The sequence below is a fragment of the Streptopelia decaocto genome, assembly GCF_964273445.1.
Source record: "Streptopelia decaocto genome assembly, chromosome: 18".
Classification (NCBI taxonomy): Eukaryota; Metazoa; Chordata; class Aves; order Columbiformes; family Columbidae; genus Streptopelia; species Streptopelia decaocto.
The window spans coordinates 9,842,903-9,858,569 of NC_138673.1; the positions used below are offsets into that span (position 1 = coordinate 9,842,903).

Below are 15,667 nucleotides of genomic sequence, written 5' to 3' on the forward strand. Positions count from 1 at the left end.
ACATCTTGCTGCTTAGTTCTGTAGCAGTGCAGGACGTCCGTGCGTTGTTATTGTCTCCTTGTGCCTCAGCCGCTCTGATGAGCCGTTTTTTCTGTGCATCGTGCCAAGGAAGCGAGATAAGGGGAGACAGTGAACACACCTTATTGCCGGCACAGGAAGAAAGCGCTGAACCCTCGCTGCACCGTTCCTCGCTGCTGTTCAACCCCTCCCTCCCACCTGGCTTTTGACAGAATATTGACGAGAAACCACGATCCCATTTCTGCGTAGCCTTAAGGGCAGCTGTTTACAGAGTAGTGGTGTTACACAGGTTTACTGTGTCGTATGTCTGTGTAACACTGGATTTGGACCTTGTATTTAGCTGCCAGAAGTGACTGTGATGAAGTGGGAGAGATAAACTGATAGATTGTGTGCCAGAAAGATGTTGGGAATCAATCAGATAAACAGGGCAGAGAAGTAGCTTGCTGTTTTCTAGTGATAATAAACCAGTGTCTGCTCTTCCTGGAGTTTTTAAATGTAATTGCTGCAGTAATAATCTCAGAAAATAACCAAATAGAAAAATAATCATAGCAGGTTTTTAATTATGCTTTAATTGCACTTTTTTAAATTGTAATATGATATATGCCTTGAAGGAGAGGAAAGTTGTGGACAGGTATAAATATCATTTCTGTTGCTTGAGTGTCTCTTACTTGAAAATAAAACATTCTGAGCAGAGGCAGTAACTTGACTGGTCGGTGAAATGTCATCGTGCGGAACACAGTCTGTGCCCCTTGGTTTTTGAGGGTTTGTTTCTGTTCTTTGTGTTAGTATGTTGGCCAATACCCCAGGCACAGCATGTACAATGTGCAGTGAGTGGTGATAAACATATAGCACCGCTCAAGTATCCAGAAAGGCTGTTCACAATATTCTTTGGCTGCAGGAAGCAAACAGGGCAAAACCCAACCCTCCGGACATGAAAAGAAATGGCAAAGTCTGCTTGAGCATTCCTGCTCCAGCTCTAAAAGTGGGTTTGCTGAGCTGTTCCTCGGGGCGAGCGTTACTGCCCGGCCAGGCTGGGCTGTGCCTGGGGAAGTGGTTCGGTCCCCCACAGAGTGTGGGGCAGAGCTGTGGGCAGAGCTGTGGGGCAGAGCTGTGGGCAGAGCTGTGGGGCAGAGCTGTGGGCAGAGCTGTGGGGCAGAGCTGTGGGCAGAGCTGTGGGGCAGAGCTGTGGGCAGAGCTGTGGGGCAGAGCTGTGGGGCAGAGCTGTGGGGCAGAGCTGTGGGCAGAGCTGTGGGGCAGAGCTGTGGGCAGAGCTGTGGGGCAGAGCTGTGGGGCAGAGCTGTGGGCAGAGCTGTGGGGCAGAGCTGTGGGCAGAGCTGTGGGCAGAGCTCTGCACATCTGCCTGCACAACATCTGCCGTGGGAGTCGTGCACACACAACGTTGTTGTCCTCCCAAGGCCCACGGAACAGCACCAGCCTCTGAAGTACAAGTTCCTTGGGAACTTGGCAGCTAATTTCTTCAGTCTTCTGAGAGACCCGTGAGCCCGTTTGCATTAACATGTCTTTACTGTGCTTTTAACTGGGATTGTTTTCTTTCTTCTAGCTCCTTCGAGAATTTATAGAACGTAAAACCACCTCGTTGGACCCCAATGACCAGGTGGCAATGGGCAGGTAAGCGGGACGTTCTCTGGACCGTCGTTCCTGCAGCCCAGCTCTGCGCTCCAGCCGGGAGTGCAGAGCTGCAGTACTTGTGGGCTTGCAGTCTAGGTCATTGTAGAGAGCAAAGTTTTGCATGACTGGAGAAAACACCTGCTGTAAGAAATTGCATAACAAATTATAACATTAGGCAGGAAGGTCATCTTCTGTAACGTATTCCTCACACTGTCTGGCTCAGGGTTTTCCAGCCTTCGAGTTGGTTGTAGACTTCCAATACTTCTGTCTTTTGGTGGTTCGTGCAGCACAAATGGAATCCGTAGAGGGTGTCTTAACCGCCCCCGGCGAGGGGAACGAGGCAAAGTGACTGCCCGCTGCTGATATTGGGCATTTTCTCCTTATGAGCTCCAGTTTGTCATTTAGGGGGCAAACCTTCTGTTGGGAGATCAGTTAAAGCAATTGTGTGTGTGCTCTCTCCCTGCCGTAAGAAAAGCTACTCCACAGTTAAAACAGCAGCATGGAATGTTTCCTGCACGCAGCAGTAAGATATCATTCCATGCAGGGAAACTCTTATTTCTTTGTTTAATTCTATAGTAAGAAAATAAAGAATCTTCCAAATACCACTGAATGAACAGTGTGTGTTTAAATAGCCACGGGCTATCATTTCCAAAAGCATCAAAGCAGAGAAAGGCTGAAAATGCTGGAGTAGGGCGCCCCACCGAAAAAGTGCTGGGGGGGGATGTGTATGGGGAGGAAATGCATGAGGAGATTTTGTGATGGCGAAATAACTTTTATCCGTGTAAAATACTACCCAAATTTTAGTGCAATGTGTCACATTTATTTTGTGTATGTCTGGAATATTATGGAAAGCTATTCACTATAATTTAACATGATATAGACAAAATTACATTTAAGTGGTGATTACATTGTGCATTTATCTGACTTTACAATAAAATAGATTACAGTAATTAAGATTATATTAAGATTGCAGTAATTGGATTTTGGTAGATTTTTTTCCCTGATGTCGAGTTTTATTGTATAAATCAGGTAAGATGACGCTCGTTTTTATAAAGAAAACATTTATAACTAGTAGAAGTTTTCCCTTGCTGAAAAGTTCCTCGGCTTGATGAAGTTCCATTTGAGGAGTTGAGCTAAATACAGTTGTGGATCACACAGCACTTTCGGACAGTGTTTATTGTTTCTCTTTTGTAGTTTTGTGTAGTAATAGTGGGAGCACTATATAGGGCTTCTTCCTAGATTTGCCAGGTTTGAATCAGAGATGGTGGGGAGAAATACTTGCTTATAGTTTTCAATATACTTTGCAAAACAGAGGGAGGAAATAAATTCAGAGCAGCAACTGCATCATGGCAATTCTGTTCATGAAGTCAGCAGAACCCAGCTCGCTCAGAGAGTCGGGTTAGGATGTGGCAGCTTATCTATTCTGTTATGGGCTTTCTATATGCAAAACAGAAGTCATTCTAGTAATCAAGGCTGAAACAAAAAAAGCAGTACCCGTAAAGACGTTTTTTACAGATTTTAGCATTTATATTTTGTAAAGATTGTATTTTTAGTTCTAAACGTTCTTAAAAATATTCCATAATCTAGCAAGAATGAAAAATGGAGCCAAGCCTGTGGCCTGCAGGGGTTTCCCTGCAGGTAGAACGTTCTCCCCGACCAGCGCCTGTCTCATCAGGCCCAGCAGGTCGGGCTGCGTGTCCGGCGTGGCTGCACTCGGGAGAAACACCCGGCGTTCAATGCCGTGTGGGTGCAGGGGAGCCGGGCACCTGGCGCTTCCCTGGGTTTTCCTGAGATTCTGGTCTCCTCCTGTGTCCATGTAACGGGTGGAAGGGCTGGAAGGGCCCCAGACCCCGGCGCACCTGATGCTCCTTTTCCTAGAGGCTCTAAAAGCCGTGTCACTGTCGTTGTGTGTTCCTCAGGCAGTGGTTGGCCATCCAGAAGTTGCGGAGCAAAATCAAGAAGAAAGTGGACAGAAAAGCCAGTAAAGGAAGGAGAATCCGGTGAGTGGCAGCTTCTGCAAGAAGTTCTGATTTCATCAAATCAAGTCTGGCTGCGCTGGGGTGGTTCCGGGGTGCATCGATGGGCTTATTGGTGCCTTTTAGGGCAAGATGCCTTGTTCTGGGGCATCCCCATGGGAATCTCAGTGTTCTTTGGGCCTGGAGTAAGGGCTTGGTTGGATGCAGCCTGCGATCGTTGCCCTGATCAGTCTTGGCAAGAGTGTTCATTGGCCTCAGAAAACACCAGCGAGAGGTGTTCAAATGTCTCTAAGCAATTTGGGGGCATAATTTCCTGTGAAAGCCAAGAAACGCCTCTTGCGCAATATATATTTAGCTGACTCAAACATGGATGGCAGCTCTGGGGGAAGATGTGCAGAAGCGCCGCAGGGAGGTAGGTGTCTATTTCCCACTGACTGTCAGTTGGAATTTGGTGTCTAATCTCTCTTTATTTTGGTAAGTCCCATTGCAGCTCGCTGTAGCTTCAGAGCATTTCACACCCTGACTCCTGGATCACTAATTTGGGTTGATCTCTCCCGTTGCATTTCCAGTGGAAGAACCATCCACAGGGCAGGGTGGAAAGGGAAACAGTCGCAGAGGACAAGCGTGGGGTATTTTTCCCCTTTGCAGAGCAGATCTGTTAGTCTCCCTGAGTTTAGCATGGCTGCGTGATTTGTGGAGGAGGAGGCGTTTGTGGCAGGGACACGTGCTGGAGAGCTGCGCTGCTCCCTGAAAAATCTGCAATATTAACCATCCTTTTGTGAGTAAACTATAAATCCTGAGTTTAGATGGCATCTGATAGAAAGTCAGTGGAGTCAGTCTGGGTCAGGCCTGGCATAGCAATTTTTAAGATAGATGTCATAAGATAATTTATTAAAAGAGGGAAGAGCTACTTTGTTGGCCTGAAAAGCCTATAATTATTGACTATCAATATTCTTTTCTGTCAGCATCACACATAATTGGATATATTCATGATTCAGTCAAAACTACTGACAGCATCACACAACTGAGTCAAACTCGTAAACCTCCAGGAATAATGGGGGAGTCTTGTGGTGTGAATCTGCGCTTCAGCATTCCTGAGAGATCAGCTGTCTCGCCAAGTCCGGCGCCTCTTAGATCTTAGGTGCCTTTTTATTTTCTTCTTTAAATAAAAGTTGCACTGACCCTGCGGGGAGAATATCAATACAAGAAGAAGGTGTCATTGTCTGCGGTGAGGATTAACATGCAGTTAAGCTCCAGCATTTTTTCAGAATCGTCCGGTAAAGCGTGAATGGGTGTTTTTAATAGTTGGTTGTTCCACTGAGAGACTCGGTGTCGCCCCAAGCAGATCACTTACCCTCTATTCTTTTTTTCCTTCTTTAAAATGGGGGAGCAGTGCTTAGATTTGTTTTCCTGAGGACATTGAGATCCTGGAGAGCAACGTATTTAACACTAAGTTTCATCTGTCTCCATGATTCTTCCTTTTTAGCAATCTGTTAGCAAACCTTCAATGTTACAGCATGTTCAGATGAAATGTGCTGGTTTATTGTATGGCCTGAGGATCTTCAGGTGCCTTCAAAAGCTGTCGATCTTGACATGAGTACGTGTCCCGTTCTTAGACGGGGAAATCGGGGCACTAAGAGGGGAAGGGAGCTCATCCAGAAACTCCACAGTTGAACTTAAGAAAGCTGGTTCCTAGACCTATCTGTCCCTCGCTAGGACGTGCCTTTTCTTGAGGCAGATCCGGAGGAGCGAGATGCTCATGAACATATTGTTCATGTCAGTGGTGCCTGGTCCTGTGCTTCTGCAGCGCGGGATGCCTTTCCCTGAATGAGATTAAATATTTTATACCTGCTAGACTGGGGTTTTTAAAGTCCTGATTTAACACATATGTGGGGCAGAGAAGCCCCTGTGTGTGTGCTGTGCCTGAAGAGCCGTTTTGAAACAGTCTTGTGAGCTAAAAATCCCCTGGAGGGAACGTTCCTGCGTAAGCAAACAAAGGGGAGTGCAGAGGTGACAGAGTGGAAAGGTGATTCTGGGCAAACCTCGTGAATCCTTTTGCCTGCTATTTGTCAAGCTCTAAAAATAGCAGCTGGGATAAAACACGTGAGGCGTGGGCAGGCAGCGTGTGCACCAAAAGCCACAGGTTTGGAATCCTCTGCCCTCAGACACCAGGGTTTAAAGCCACCTTTCCATTCTGAGCTTTCTCTTAAATTTTATGTCAGGTCCTTGAATAGAAGTCACAAAATCTACTGCAAGTCTGTAGTCCCATTTGGAAAGCAGGAGGGGGATCCCATATCTGGAGCTTGCAGCAATATTTTGGTGGATCAGAAGCTGAGACAGATGCAGCACTGCATCCCCTTGGATATGCACCATCCCTTCTTTGCACACATCCTCTCCCTGTCTCCTTCTTTGCTTGTTTTTACATGCTCTACTTGTAAGGTATTCAGGTTAGGATCTTCCAACTCCGGGTATGGCCAGCGGAGGGGGATTTTGGAATCTTTTAGGGCTCTAGATACACAGAGCAAGGAAGAAGGGAGAGCGGATGGATGCGTGAGCAGGTCTGGTGCTCAGGCACTCCTGCTGCCTGCAGGGGCTCGCTGGGCACGGACCCCGGGAGGTGATTGAGACACCAGCTGAACGGAGGCTACAAGGAGTTCTTGTTTCTGTCTCTGGCTTCAAGGGTTGTCTGTCTGGGAGTCTGATTAGGTACTCGCACACAATTAGTGGATGCTGCATGTCCTCTTTCTAGCCATGATAAAAAAGGATTTGCTTGCTATTCAGTTCATTGTATCATCTGATTATTCTCCTGTCCATGTTATAAGAAAGGAGGAGGAGGGAGGGAGGGGGAATTGCCAGCTACAACTAGTGACTCATTAGCTATCAGCCACTAGGAAAGGCAGTGCTTTGCATTTCAGGGACTGGTCTGTCTCTAGTCAAGCAGCAACATTTCCTTTTCATTAATAGTTACTAATGTGCCGCCTGCTTATTTCCTGCACTCTTCAGGTACCATGTCCATAGCAAGCTGGTGAGCTTCATGGCACCTATTGACCACTGTACAATGAATGATGATGCCAGGTGAGTAACAGATTAATTATGTTTCTCAAATGGCTTCATGACAGCATGATATTGACCTGTTCTTCAGTCTGTCGCCCCCTCCATTTCTTCTTATCAGTTAACCATTTGTCACTGGCACCATAGCCTGGGTGTCTTGGTCACATCTGTTGCGGCCGTCTGGCTGAGCTTCCACTCTGGAAGATCTCGGCACCTGAATTTTGATTCCTGCTTCAAAACTCCTCTGATTTTGAAATTCTCTAGTTTTACGGAATTATTTTGGAAGTACACAACTAAGTTATCTGGCGTCTTCAGGTATAATGGAAACATACAAATAACTTGTCTTTTAGCAGGAGTGGCAACTGTCTTAAATTCTCTTTATTATAGTATGCATTTTCTTAAATCAGTTAGTCAAGATTTCACTCAAGACCTAAATGTTGTTTGTGTTTATGTCTATTTAAAGAGTGAAGAATTTTATTGAAGACTATAATGTTTTAACATGCTAATTAGTAAAGAAAATATCAATGAAGTTTTGTGTGTAGTTATTAGATAGTTTTTCTACACATACACACGTATTTCTTAAGTATTACATTTTTAGGCTAAATCTCAAAATGCCGAGCTCTTTACAGGAAGGCAGTGGAATAATTTTTCCCGTGAATGGATGTAGAAGGCTTGAGCAACATCTTTCCCCTGGGTTGTGGAACATGTTTGTGCTTTGTGAGAGAGAGAGAGGTCATTTGTCTGTTTGCGAAATGGAAACCAAATACCTGCTGTTCTACTGGTGCCTTTTGGGCTGTTGCGCAGGCTTTCGGGGGAGAGCTCTCCGCTAAGCTGGCACTAAGGCGCTTTGTGTCCGTTCCGAGACCTGTGCTGCTTCATCGTGTGTCTTTCCTAGTGGAGTCGTACCATCCTGTAGAAACACTTCTGGGACGTACTGCTCGTTCCTCACGTGGTCTGAGGACCATTAGCAGGTGGTGTGTGTGTGTTTATACCTTATTAATTAGTAATATGTATGACTCTAATATTTCCCCATCTCAGCATTACGTCCAGTTGACTGGTTGCTACTTATGCTTTGAGAACTGCAGATGAGGTTGGGGTGTGTGTCATATCGCCCTGTCCTACAGGCCGCGCTCCAGCCTGAGATGAACACGCTCAGCTTGTCGGGCTGGGCGTGAGGGGGAGGAAGGTGAAAAATAGTGAGACCAATCCTAATAATCTAGGAGTTATCATACTATGTTTGCCATCCCCGGAGGTGACATTGCTTCCTCCTTCGCAGTCCACTGCACTCACTTGTGTTCCAGAAGTCACGTAGAAAATGCATCCTGTAAGCCAAAATCCTCAATGCAAACGTGAAGGGATCGGAGCAGCTGCGCCAGTGCAGTCGTTCTGCACATCAGCCTCCTTGGGCTTCTCTTCATCTGGCTGCCGTCCCCATCGCCCCAGTCCCTGCTGGCCTGTCGGGGGGCACCGGCTCCACCAGGACTCTGCCCTGGAAGCTGTCCCAGCCGCTGGGACGCTATCGACGGTGCGCTCTGTCGACGTACTTATCATTGCGGTAGGGACAGAGCGTTTGACATTTGGTTTACTGAAAGTGTCTCCTGGGGGTTTTCTCCGCATTCAGCGGGTTATTGCATCGCTTGCATGTTTTACGGATTCTTTGGTGGCAGCAGCTGCTGCTGCTTATCGTCTGACTGCGGGAACTTATTTCTTACATTAAGTTTATTAGTCGCTTTGGAGGCTCGCCATAGTTTTTGTTAATGGCCTTTTAGTCACTTATCTCCTGGTGTTGCTTTAGCCATCTAGAGCGAGACTGACAGTTGTTTGCACACCAGCAGGTGTGCCCGAGGGCCGTGTCCCGTGGGCAGCTGTGTCCCCTCCCGCCAGGACCGGGCTTTGGGCAGCTTTGGCATTGTTTAGTCCTAATGTTGAGCTTAAATTTCCCTCTGCTATAATTTAGGCCTGTTATTTCTTGTCCTGTTCAATGTGGGCTTTAGGAAAAGGTTCTTTTTCCCTCTTTGCAGCAGCCCTCCCACATTCTTGCATCGCACACTGAAAACCGGGGTGTTACTTAGCTTCGCTTTCTTCCTTTCCTCCCTAGTTTACACCATTTGTTTTTGCATCCAGACATGAAACATATTCAAAATATTGGAGTCTGAAAATTAGGCCTCTCTAGGTGTTTTGGTTCAGCACTCCCAAAATGAAGATATCTGCTGCTATCAGTCATCTTTTTGAAAATCACAGCCACTCTCTAGAGGTCACTTCACATCCCTGTTTGAAATGCCCCTGCACTTGCCATGGGCAATAATACGTCTCTGGCAGCACAAGCACCGGACAAGGCAAGAAGAATCCAACATCTGTTTTAAACTGCAGGTGAATTAAAAAGAAAGGAGCAGGCCTGTACGCATGAGAGGGAAGCAGTAATGATAACCGCTTTCCTTTCTGACAGAAGAAGGTAATTTTATTGTTTGCAGGTGTGAATTACTAGATTGAAAATGCAAGTATACACTTCACAGGGATGTGATTGTGCTCAGAGCCCTTTTTTTTCTGGTCAGGCACTTAAAAGGCATGACCCCAAAATAAATACATATCTGAACAACAAGGCTCTCTGGCTTAAAGTGTCAGTGAGCTGTATATGAAAAAGGGTTGTAGAAACGGAGCTGGCGGAACATTCCCCTTAAGTTCTACTGGTAGCTACAGTGGCAGGGAGATGCCTGGAAAATGCCAGTAAATAAATATGCGTATGGAGATGTGGATGGGCAGAAGCTGGGGGTTATTTAATTATCTAACGCAGCCTAGGAATACATTTGGGGCCTGATTCTCCTGTATGTTTAAGCTATTTTACACTACTCTGGCTGTGCAGAGAGACATTAAAATAGTGCAAGGAACTGCTGGCGCTCACCTGAAGATCCCTGTGTGGTGTGGGACACCCAGGACTCGTGGGGACCCGGCACGTCAGGTTCATCGCTCGCTGCTGCTGACCGGGGAGACAAAGAACAGAAACGCGGGTGAGGAGGAGCAGCCCGAGCGCTGCACAGGGAAGGGACGAACAGTCACCCCAGGATTGGTTTACAGCCTGAATTTGAGAAAAGAAGCGTACAAGTAGGGTAACTGCCTTTGTCAACATCACTGCCACCTTCTTTCTTATTCTTGCTGCTGGTTGGAATAATAGCATTCGTGCAGGCAATTAATCTTCCACTTGCCAGTTTTTCATGCACCCTACGCATGGGCATGGCTGTTTAACCTTGCGCTCACATATATTATGTTGTGATGTGTGGGACACTGGTGGCCTCGGAGCCTCCTCGGTTTTAACCCCTCTTTGGTAGTTTTTTTAAAACATACACGGGAAAGTGATTTTTATGGTTATCTTGGGGTGTATGTTTATAGACTTACATACATTTATTGTACTCTTGGGCCAAGGTTTTTCTGATCGGGCCAAGGTCACTGCTATGTGAATGGGCCTGGCCTGAAGGCAAAAGCTTGAACGTAGGTGAACTGTGATAGTTGTCCAGAGTTTGGGCGGGAATTACCCAGGGCTAGAACAGGGTTGGTCACCCTCTGGTTGTGATTTCACCTGGATTTGAGGGTGACGCCGCGTGGGTGCCAGTTCTTCCCTTGAAATACACTTTTCTACCAGCCCGGTTGTGGCGGGGTCAGGTAAAGCTTGTGTTCCTGGAAGGGCAGTGTGTGGATTTAGGGGTTTTATATCTCTCTGTCAGCTTTGATATATAGATCTTCAGATCTCTGCACTGTACTTGTGTGCGTGGAACAGAGACTAAACACAGACACCTTCAAAAAAAGGGATAATATCAAATTACTGCTGAGTTTGATGAACATCATTCTTTCTCCTCCGGAGGACGGTGACTTGCAGGAGAGACGTTCTGTAAGGAAAGAGACGTTAGGTCTGAACACCTTTATCTCCCAAGACGACTCAGGTTATTCTGACAGGTAAAACAAGATTGTGCAAATATGCAACAGTGATCTAATCAGCTGGAACAACAGCAATATTTTAACTGGCGCTACCTTTTAACAGCATCATTAAGGGCTCTCATTACTCTTTTATTAGAGGCTCACTCTGTTTCTTATCAGATTACAGAATGAACATAACTTATGGCACTGATTTGATCTCTTGTTAAAGAGGATTACAGCTTTGCATTAACTTGGATTGACACGGTTTATAATTTGCTGTTGATACACATGCTGGCGGTGTCGCAGGTTTGACCCCCTACCCACAGCACGGCTGAGGAAAGGACACCCATACATCATCATTAAAGACGGCACCGGCGCAGGAACGGGAGGCACAAGGAGGCTTTTCTGTGGGAGAGTCAGGCAGGACAAAAGAGACACGTTCTCAAGTGCAAGCTGGAATTCTAACCGGGGATTTCTGGGTGAATGTGGGAGAGAATATATCGGCTTTTACAGAGGTTGCTTTTTACCTCGGCAAATGGTTCTTCTTTATGGAGGAGGACTTTGCATCCGCCGAGAGCCAAATTAGAGGGAGGAAGACGGCAGTAACGGGACTGTGTGAAACGACGCGGTTCCACCCGCACCGCGAGGCACAGGAACCCGCACCGCCGCGTTTGGCGCCAGTTAGTGAACTGGTTGCTGCTGATGGTTTAGCCCGATAACCTGTTTACCTGCGGTGGAAGTGACTTTATTGTCACGTCCCTGGTTTGTAGGAACCTCCCCAGTCCCGTTGGGCTCAGGTCGCGCTTGGTGGAGGAGCATCCAGCCCCCTCGTGTTCGTGCACGAGCAAACCGGCGCCTGCCGGGAAGCGGAATTAAGGCCCAGATTATCCAGCGGCAGCGAGGTTTGGATTAGAGCGTTTCCCTTGGATTCAGCTGGGAGTTTGCGTATTTTCCCAACCAGCATTCTCACTCTTGCACTTGGTGCCGTTGCTTTGTCACAGTGTGTCTTGCTGCAAGCAGAGGGGGGTACGTAGTAGGAAATCCTGGTCTTAAAAGATTAATTTACTTATATGACATAAGAGTTTAATATTAAAAGAAAAAAGTTGGTGAGATAGCAGCCTTTAACTTAACTCACTTTGTACTTTGGGTATTAAAACACCACGAGACTGGATTAATGGAGGAATTTGGGCTCTGCAGCTGTCAATCCAGTATGTTCACCATGACAGACGGCCCTGGAAGGAAGCGAAGCCCGTATTTCTGGAAGAACCAAACCAGTGGCTTCTGTGCTGTGTAGCACAAACCTCAGTGACCGTGTCAGCGTGAGAAAAATGATGTAGTTTGTATAGACACCGCCTGGAAGAGAGGGTGTCCCGCTTCGTTTTGGGAACCAGAGGCAGTGGTGCTGGGCTGGCAGAGCCCACAGTGCTCCAACGTTTTAGACAGAACTGGTGTCCTGGCCCAGGGCTGCGGGCGCAGGACAAGCTGCCACCCGGGCTCCGCGGGCGGGGGACCCTCTGCTGTCCCTCCGGGCAGATGTGGGACCCGTGGGGAGGGGACGGTGCTCAGCGCAGGGGAAACACAGACCTGAGCTGTGCTGGGAACCCAGAAAACCCTGTGAAAATAAACCCGCTTGGCTGCTGGTCCCGAGGCACCGCAGCTTTGGTGTCATTTTGTTGGGTGCATTTTGTCCCCATCACTTTGACTCACCTCAGCAGCCATCTCCAGTGTCCCGTATCACTTCGAACCACAGTTGCTAGAAGAGCTGCTGCTTGAACAAGGAGTTTTTTGTGTGTTTCGAAGCTGGCAGGAGTGAAGTGGTGTGTACGTGACCCCGGTTAATGCCAATGGGCTGAAATCATCGTGTCCCAACATTTGATGTTTGACATCCCTAGTAAGAAGACAGACGCCTCTGTTATGGAAATTTCCTTTTTGAAGGGGAAAAAAAATAACCTGTTAAGAGCTGCACGATGATTTGTCGTCCTTCCTATGTGAGACAATTTGTCTTCTCCTGCATCAAATCTGTTATAAAACAGGCAAGCTGTGAAAGAGGGAAATCATCCTAGGAATATGGGATGTTAAGGTACACAAAGAATGGCCCCTCGTGCGCCCGTGTGCGCGTCTGCGCACGGCTCCTGCGCACGCAGCGTTACCGCGGCTGCTCTGCTCAAACACCCGTCCAAAAACAGACACGGAAAGAGCAACGTTTTATGGATTTCATGGGGAAATAAAGCTGCTGGAAAGCGTGCCAGCAGAGCAGGTTTCTCAACCTCCCTGTGCTTTGCTGCTTCTCCTGCCACTTGTCCACATTTTCTATGGTTTGTGCTGTAAAAGCTCCTATGAAAACATGGATGCTATTGGGACCAAAATGAGGATGAGAGAGGTGCCAGCTCTGCTCCTGTTAATGTCCTGAGCTCAGGGCTGGTGACCGGGCTGCGTGCTGCTGTAAAGGGGAAATGTTCAGAACTGGTGACAGATGGCACCTGGCTCTGCTTAAATTTGGGGGGCAGTACCCCGACAGCAGCCCTTCCATCCCCCCCGCTTCCAACCTGTGCGTCCAGCCTCACAAAACGTCCAGAGTCCCTTTGTTTAGGGCAAGAACCAGTTTTCTGGAATACATATAAATCTTGCGCCTGGTCTCATGAGACAAACCAGAGGTCACACGTCACCTTCCATAATTTAAAGCCGTGGGGCTAAAAGCATTTGCACGGACTTGAAGGACCCGATCCCGACCCGCCGGAGCGAGAGGGAATTGCGGCAGACCTTTCTGAATCTCCTTCGAGCGCCGGGCGCGGTGATGGGAGCCGTCTGGCTGCGGAATTTATAGCCGGCGTTGTGCGCTTCGATTTTGGGCCGTGGTGGGGAAGCGAGTGAGAGAGTGCCATCTCGTGGGGCTGCCGCTGGCCGGGAGCACGCACCGCGTCGCATCCGCACCGCGCTGTATCTGCACCGCATCATATCCGCACCGCATCACATCCGCACCACGCTGTATCTGCACCGCATCGCATCTGCACCGCATCCGCACCGCATTGCATCTGCACCGCATCGCGCTGTATCCGCACCGCATCGCATCCGCACTGCATTGCGCTGTATCCACACTGCGTCGCGCTGTATCCACACCGCATCCGTGCCGCATCGCGCTGTATCTGCATCGCATCGTATCTGCATCGCACTGTATCTGCACCGCATCGCATCCGCATCGCGCTGTATCTGCACGCATCACGTCCGCACCGCATTGTGCTGTATCCGCATCACATCTGCACCGCATCGCATCTGCACCGCATCGCGCTGTATCCGCATTGCATCGCGCTGCATCCGCACCGCATCCGCACCGCATCGCGCTGCATCTGCATTGCATCGCATCCGCACTGCATTGCACTGTATCCACACCGCATCGCACATTGCATCTACACTGCATCACATCCACACCGGTCACCCCGCAGCCCTCTGCTCTGCCTGCCAAATCCCTCGCTTTAAAAGCCATGGGCATTTTAATTCTGCTTTGATACTCACCACCGCTTGTTCTGCTCCACACCCCACGTGCTGACTGAGGGTAACACCTTTGGCTAGAAGTTGAGAAATAAAGGGCTTCAGGTTGTTTTATCTTCCCGCTCTGCCTGCTGGGCACTTGTCCATCTGAGCGCCACGCCACTGGGCAATAGATTTCTTAGGATGCAGGCAGAAAGTTCTCCAAGAAGGTGCTGAGCCATCTGCTCCGCAGCCACATTCCGTGTCCATCAGGAGGCCGTGTTTTCCTCCTCCCTTTTTTCCTGGGTGTTCGTGGTCTCTCTTGTGCCAGTTTTTGTGATTTAAAAGTCGATTGTCCCCAGTGGAGGACGTCAGTGGGAATGGGGCAGGAGTAGTTATTCCAGTACTGCTTGGGGCATATTCTAAATTATCTTTTCCTTTTTTTCCTTTTCCCCTGGAAGAAGAGAAGAAATAAGGGTACATGGGAAAAGGTAGAGAAATTTGTTGGAGGGTATCTTTACTAAAACAGCACAGCAGTGACTCATGCAGTATTGCTTTATTAATAACGCTCTGAATAAAAACCCACCAGAAACTGAATTTTCCCCCTTAAGATTATTCTCCTACTAGTTTACAGAACTATATTTAAGAAGAAGTAAAATGACCATAAAACCTCGTGGGCGGGCGCGGAGCGGGAAGGGCGAGCGCTGGGCGCCCGCTCTGCCTTGGGCACCAGCTCACAGGAACCGCATCAATAATTAACCAAGGTACTCACGCACACATGTTTTATGGCAAATGGCTGTGTGGTTCCTGATCATTTTTTCCAGAAACAGGTTTTATGATAATACAGTAAAAATATTAAATTAGAAAATGCCTCACTAAGGGTGATAAAACCTTACTACAGTGGAAATAGGTAATTATCCCCTCTACAGCCTAAATGACAGTTTAAAAGAAATAAAAATGTTAGTGCTCATTACCTGCTTTTGTAGGTTGCAATAAAGGGTAAGTTAAATTTTAATTCAAGGAAGACCCCTGTATCGACCTGCTCCTTCGCACTCCCCGCCCGAGCTGGGAGTGTGTTAATTACTCGTGTAGGTGATTCCTCAGCTCGTTGCTGAGCCCAGTGCCTCTTTGTGCTAAGTCACCTTCCCTTTGTCGGGAGGGTCGTTTCACTCAGGTCTGATGCTCCATGTATGTGGGTGGAAAAGAGGAATTTGATATTTTTTTTTTAACCAAAATCCAAGTTCATTATGCGGAGCCTTAAGGGGGCTGAAAGTATTAAAATCCGCACTTACCCTGGTGAATTGAAACAGAGACAAGGTTAAACCTGGAGGATTGATGAGTTCTACTCTCTGCACGGTGAAATCCTGCTGAGAGGGGATGCTGCGGAGGAAAGGGAGCCTGGCCAGGAGAACGGGAAAAAAAGGTTGGATTATTAATTTTATTTTAGCAGGGTAGAGTATTAGTTGTGGGTGGCGGGGTTGCCCGATTCCCTCCTTCCCTCGCTCTGCCCTTGCTGCGGTGTCACCAAACCCCAGACTCCACCGCGCCTGGTTGGTGCCGGTGCCCGGCACGTGTTAAACCACACGAACACGGGAGCCCCGAGCACCCCCGCCAGGGGGAAA

The 15,667-nt window shown here is 48.0% G+C and overlaps 1 protein-coding gene across 2 annotated transcripts in view; it reads left to right on the forward strand.

The window, feature by feature from the left end:
• Positions 1-15,667, forward strand: part of AATF (apoptosis antagonizing transcription factor) — a 43,608-nt gene that overhangs the window by 23,429 nt on the left and 4,512 nt on the right. Inside the window, exons 9-12 of one of the 2 annotated variants that reach the window (XR_014185639.1) lie at positions 1,580-1,647; positions 3,567-3,647; positions 4,589-4,764; positions 6,627-6,698. Coding sequence is in view for 1 of the 2 variants with exons in the window: in XM_082068408.1 (XP_081924534.1) it covers positions 1,580-1,647; positions 3,567-3,647; positions 6,627-6,698 (221 nt within the window). In the remaining variant the exon portion in view is untranslated. The remainder of the gene's footprint in view (positions 1-1,579; positions 1,648-3,566; positions 3,648-4,588; positions 4,765-6,626; positions 6,699-15,667) is intronic. The other variant, XM_082068408.1, reaches the window with a different exon arrangement.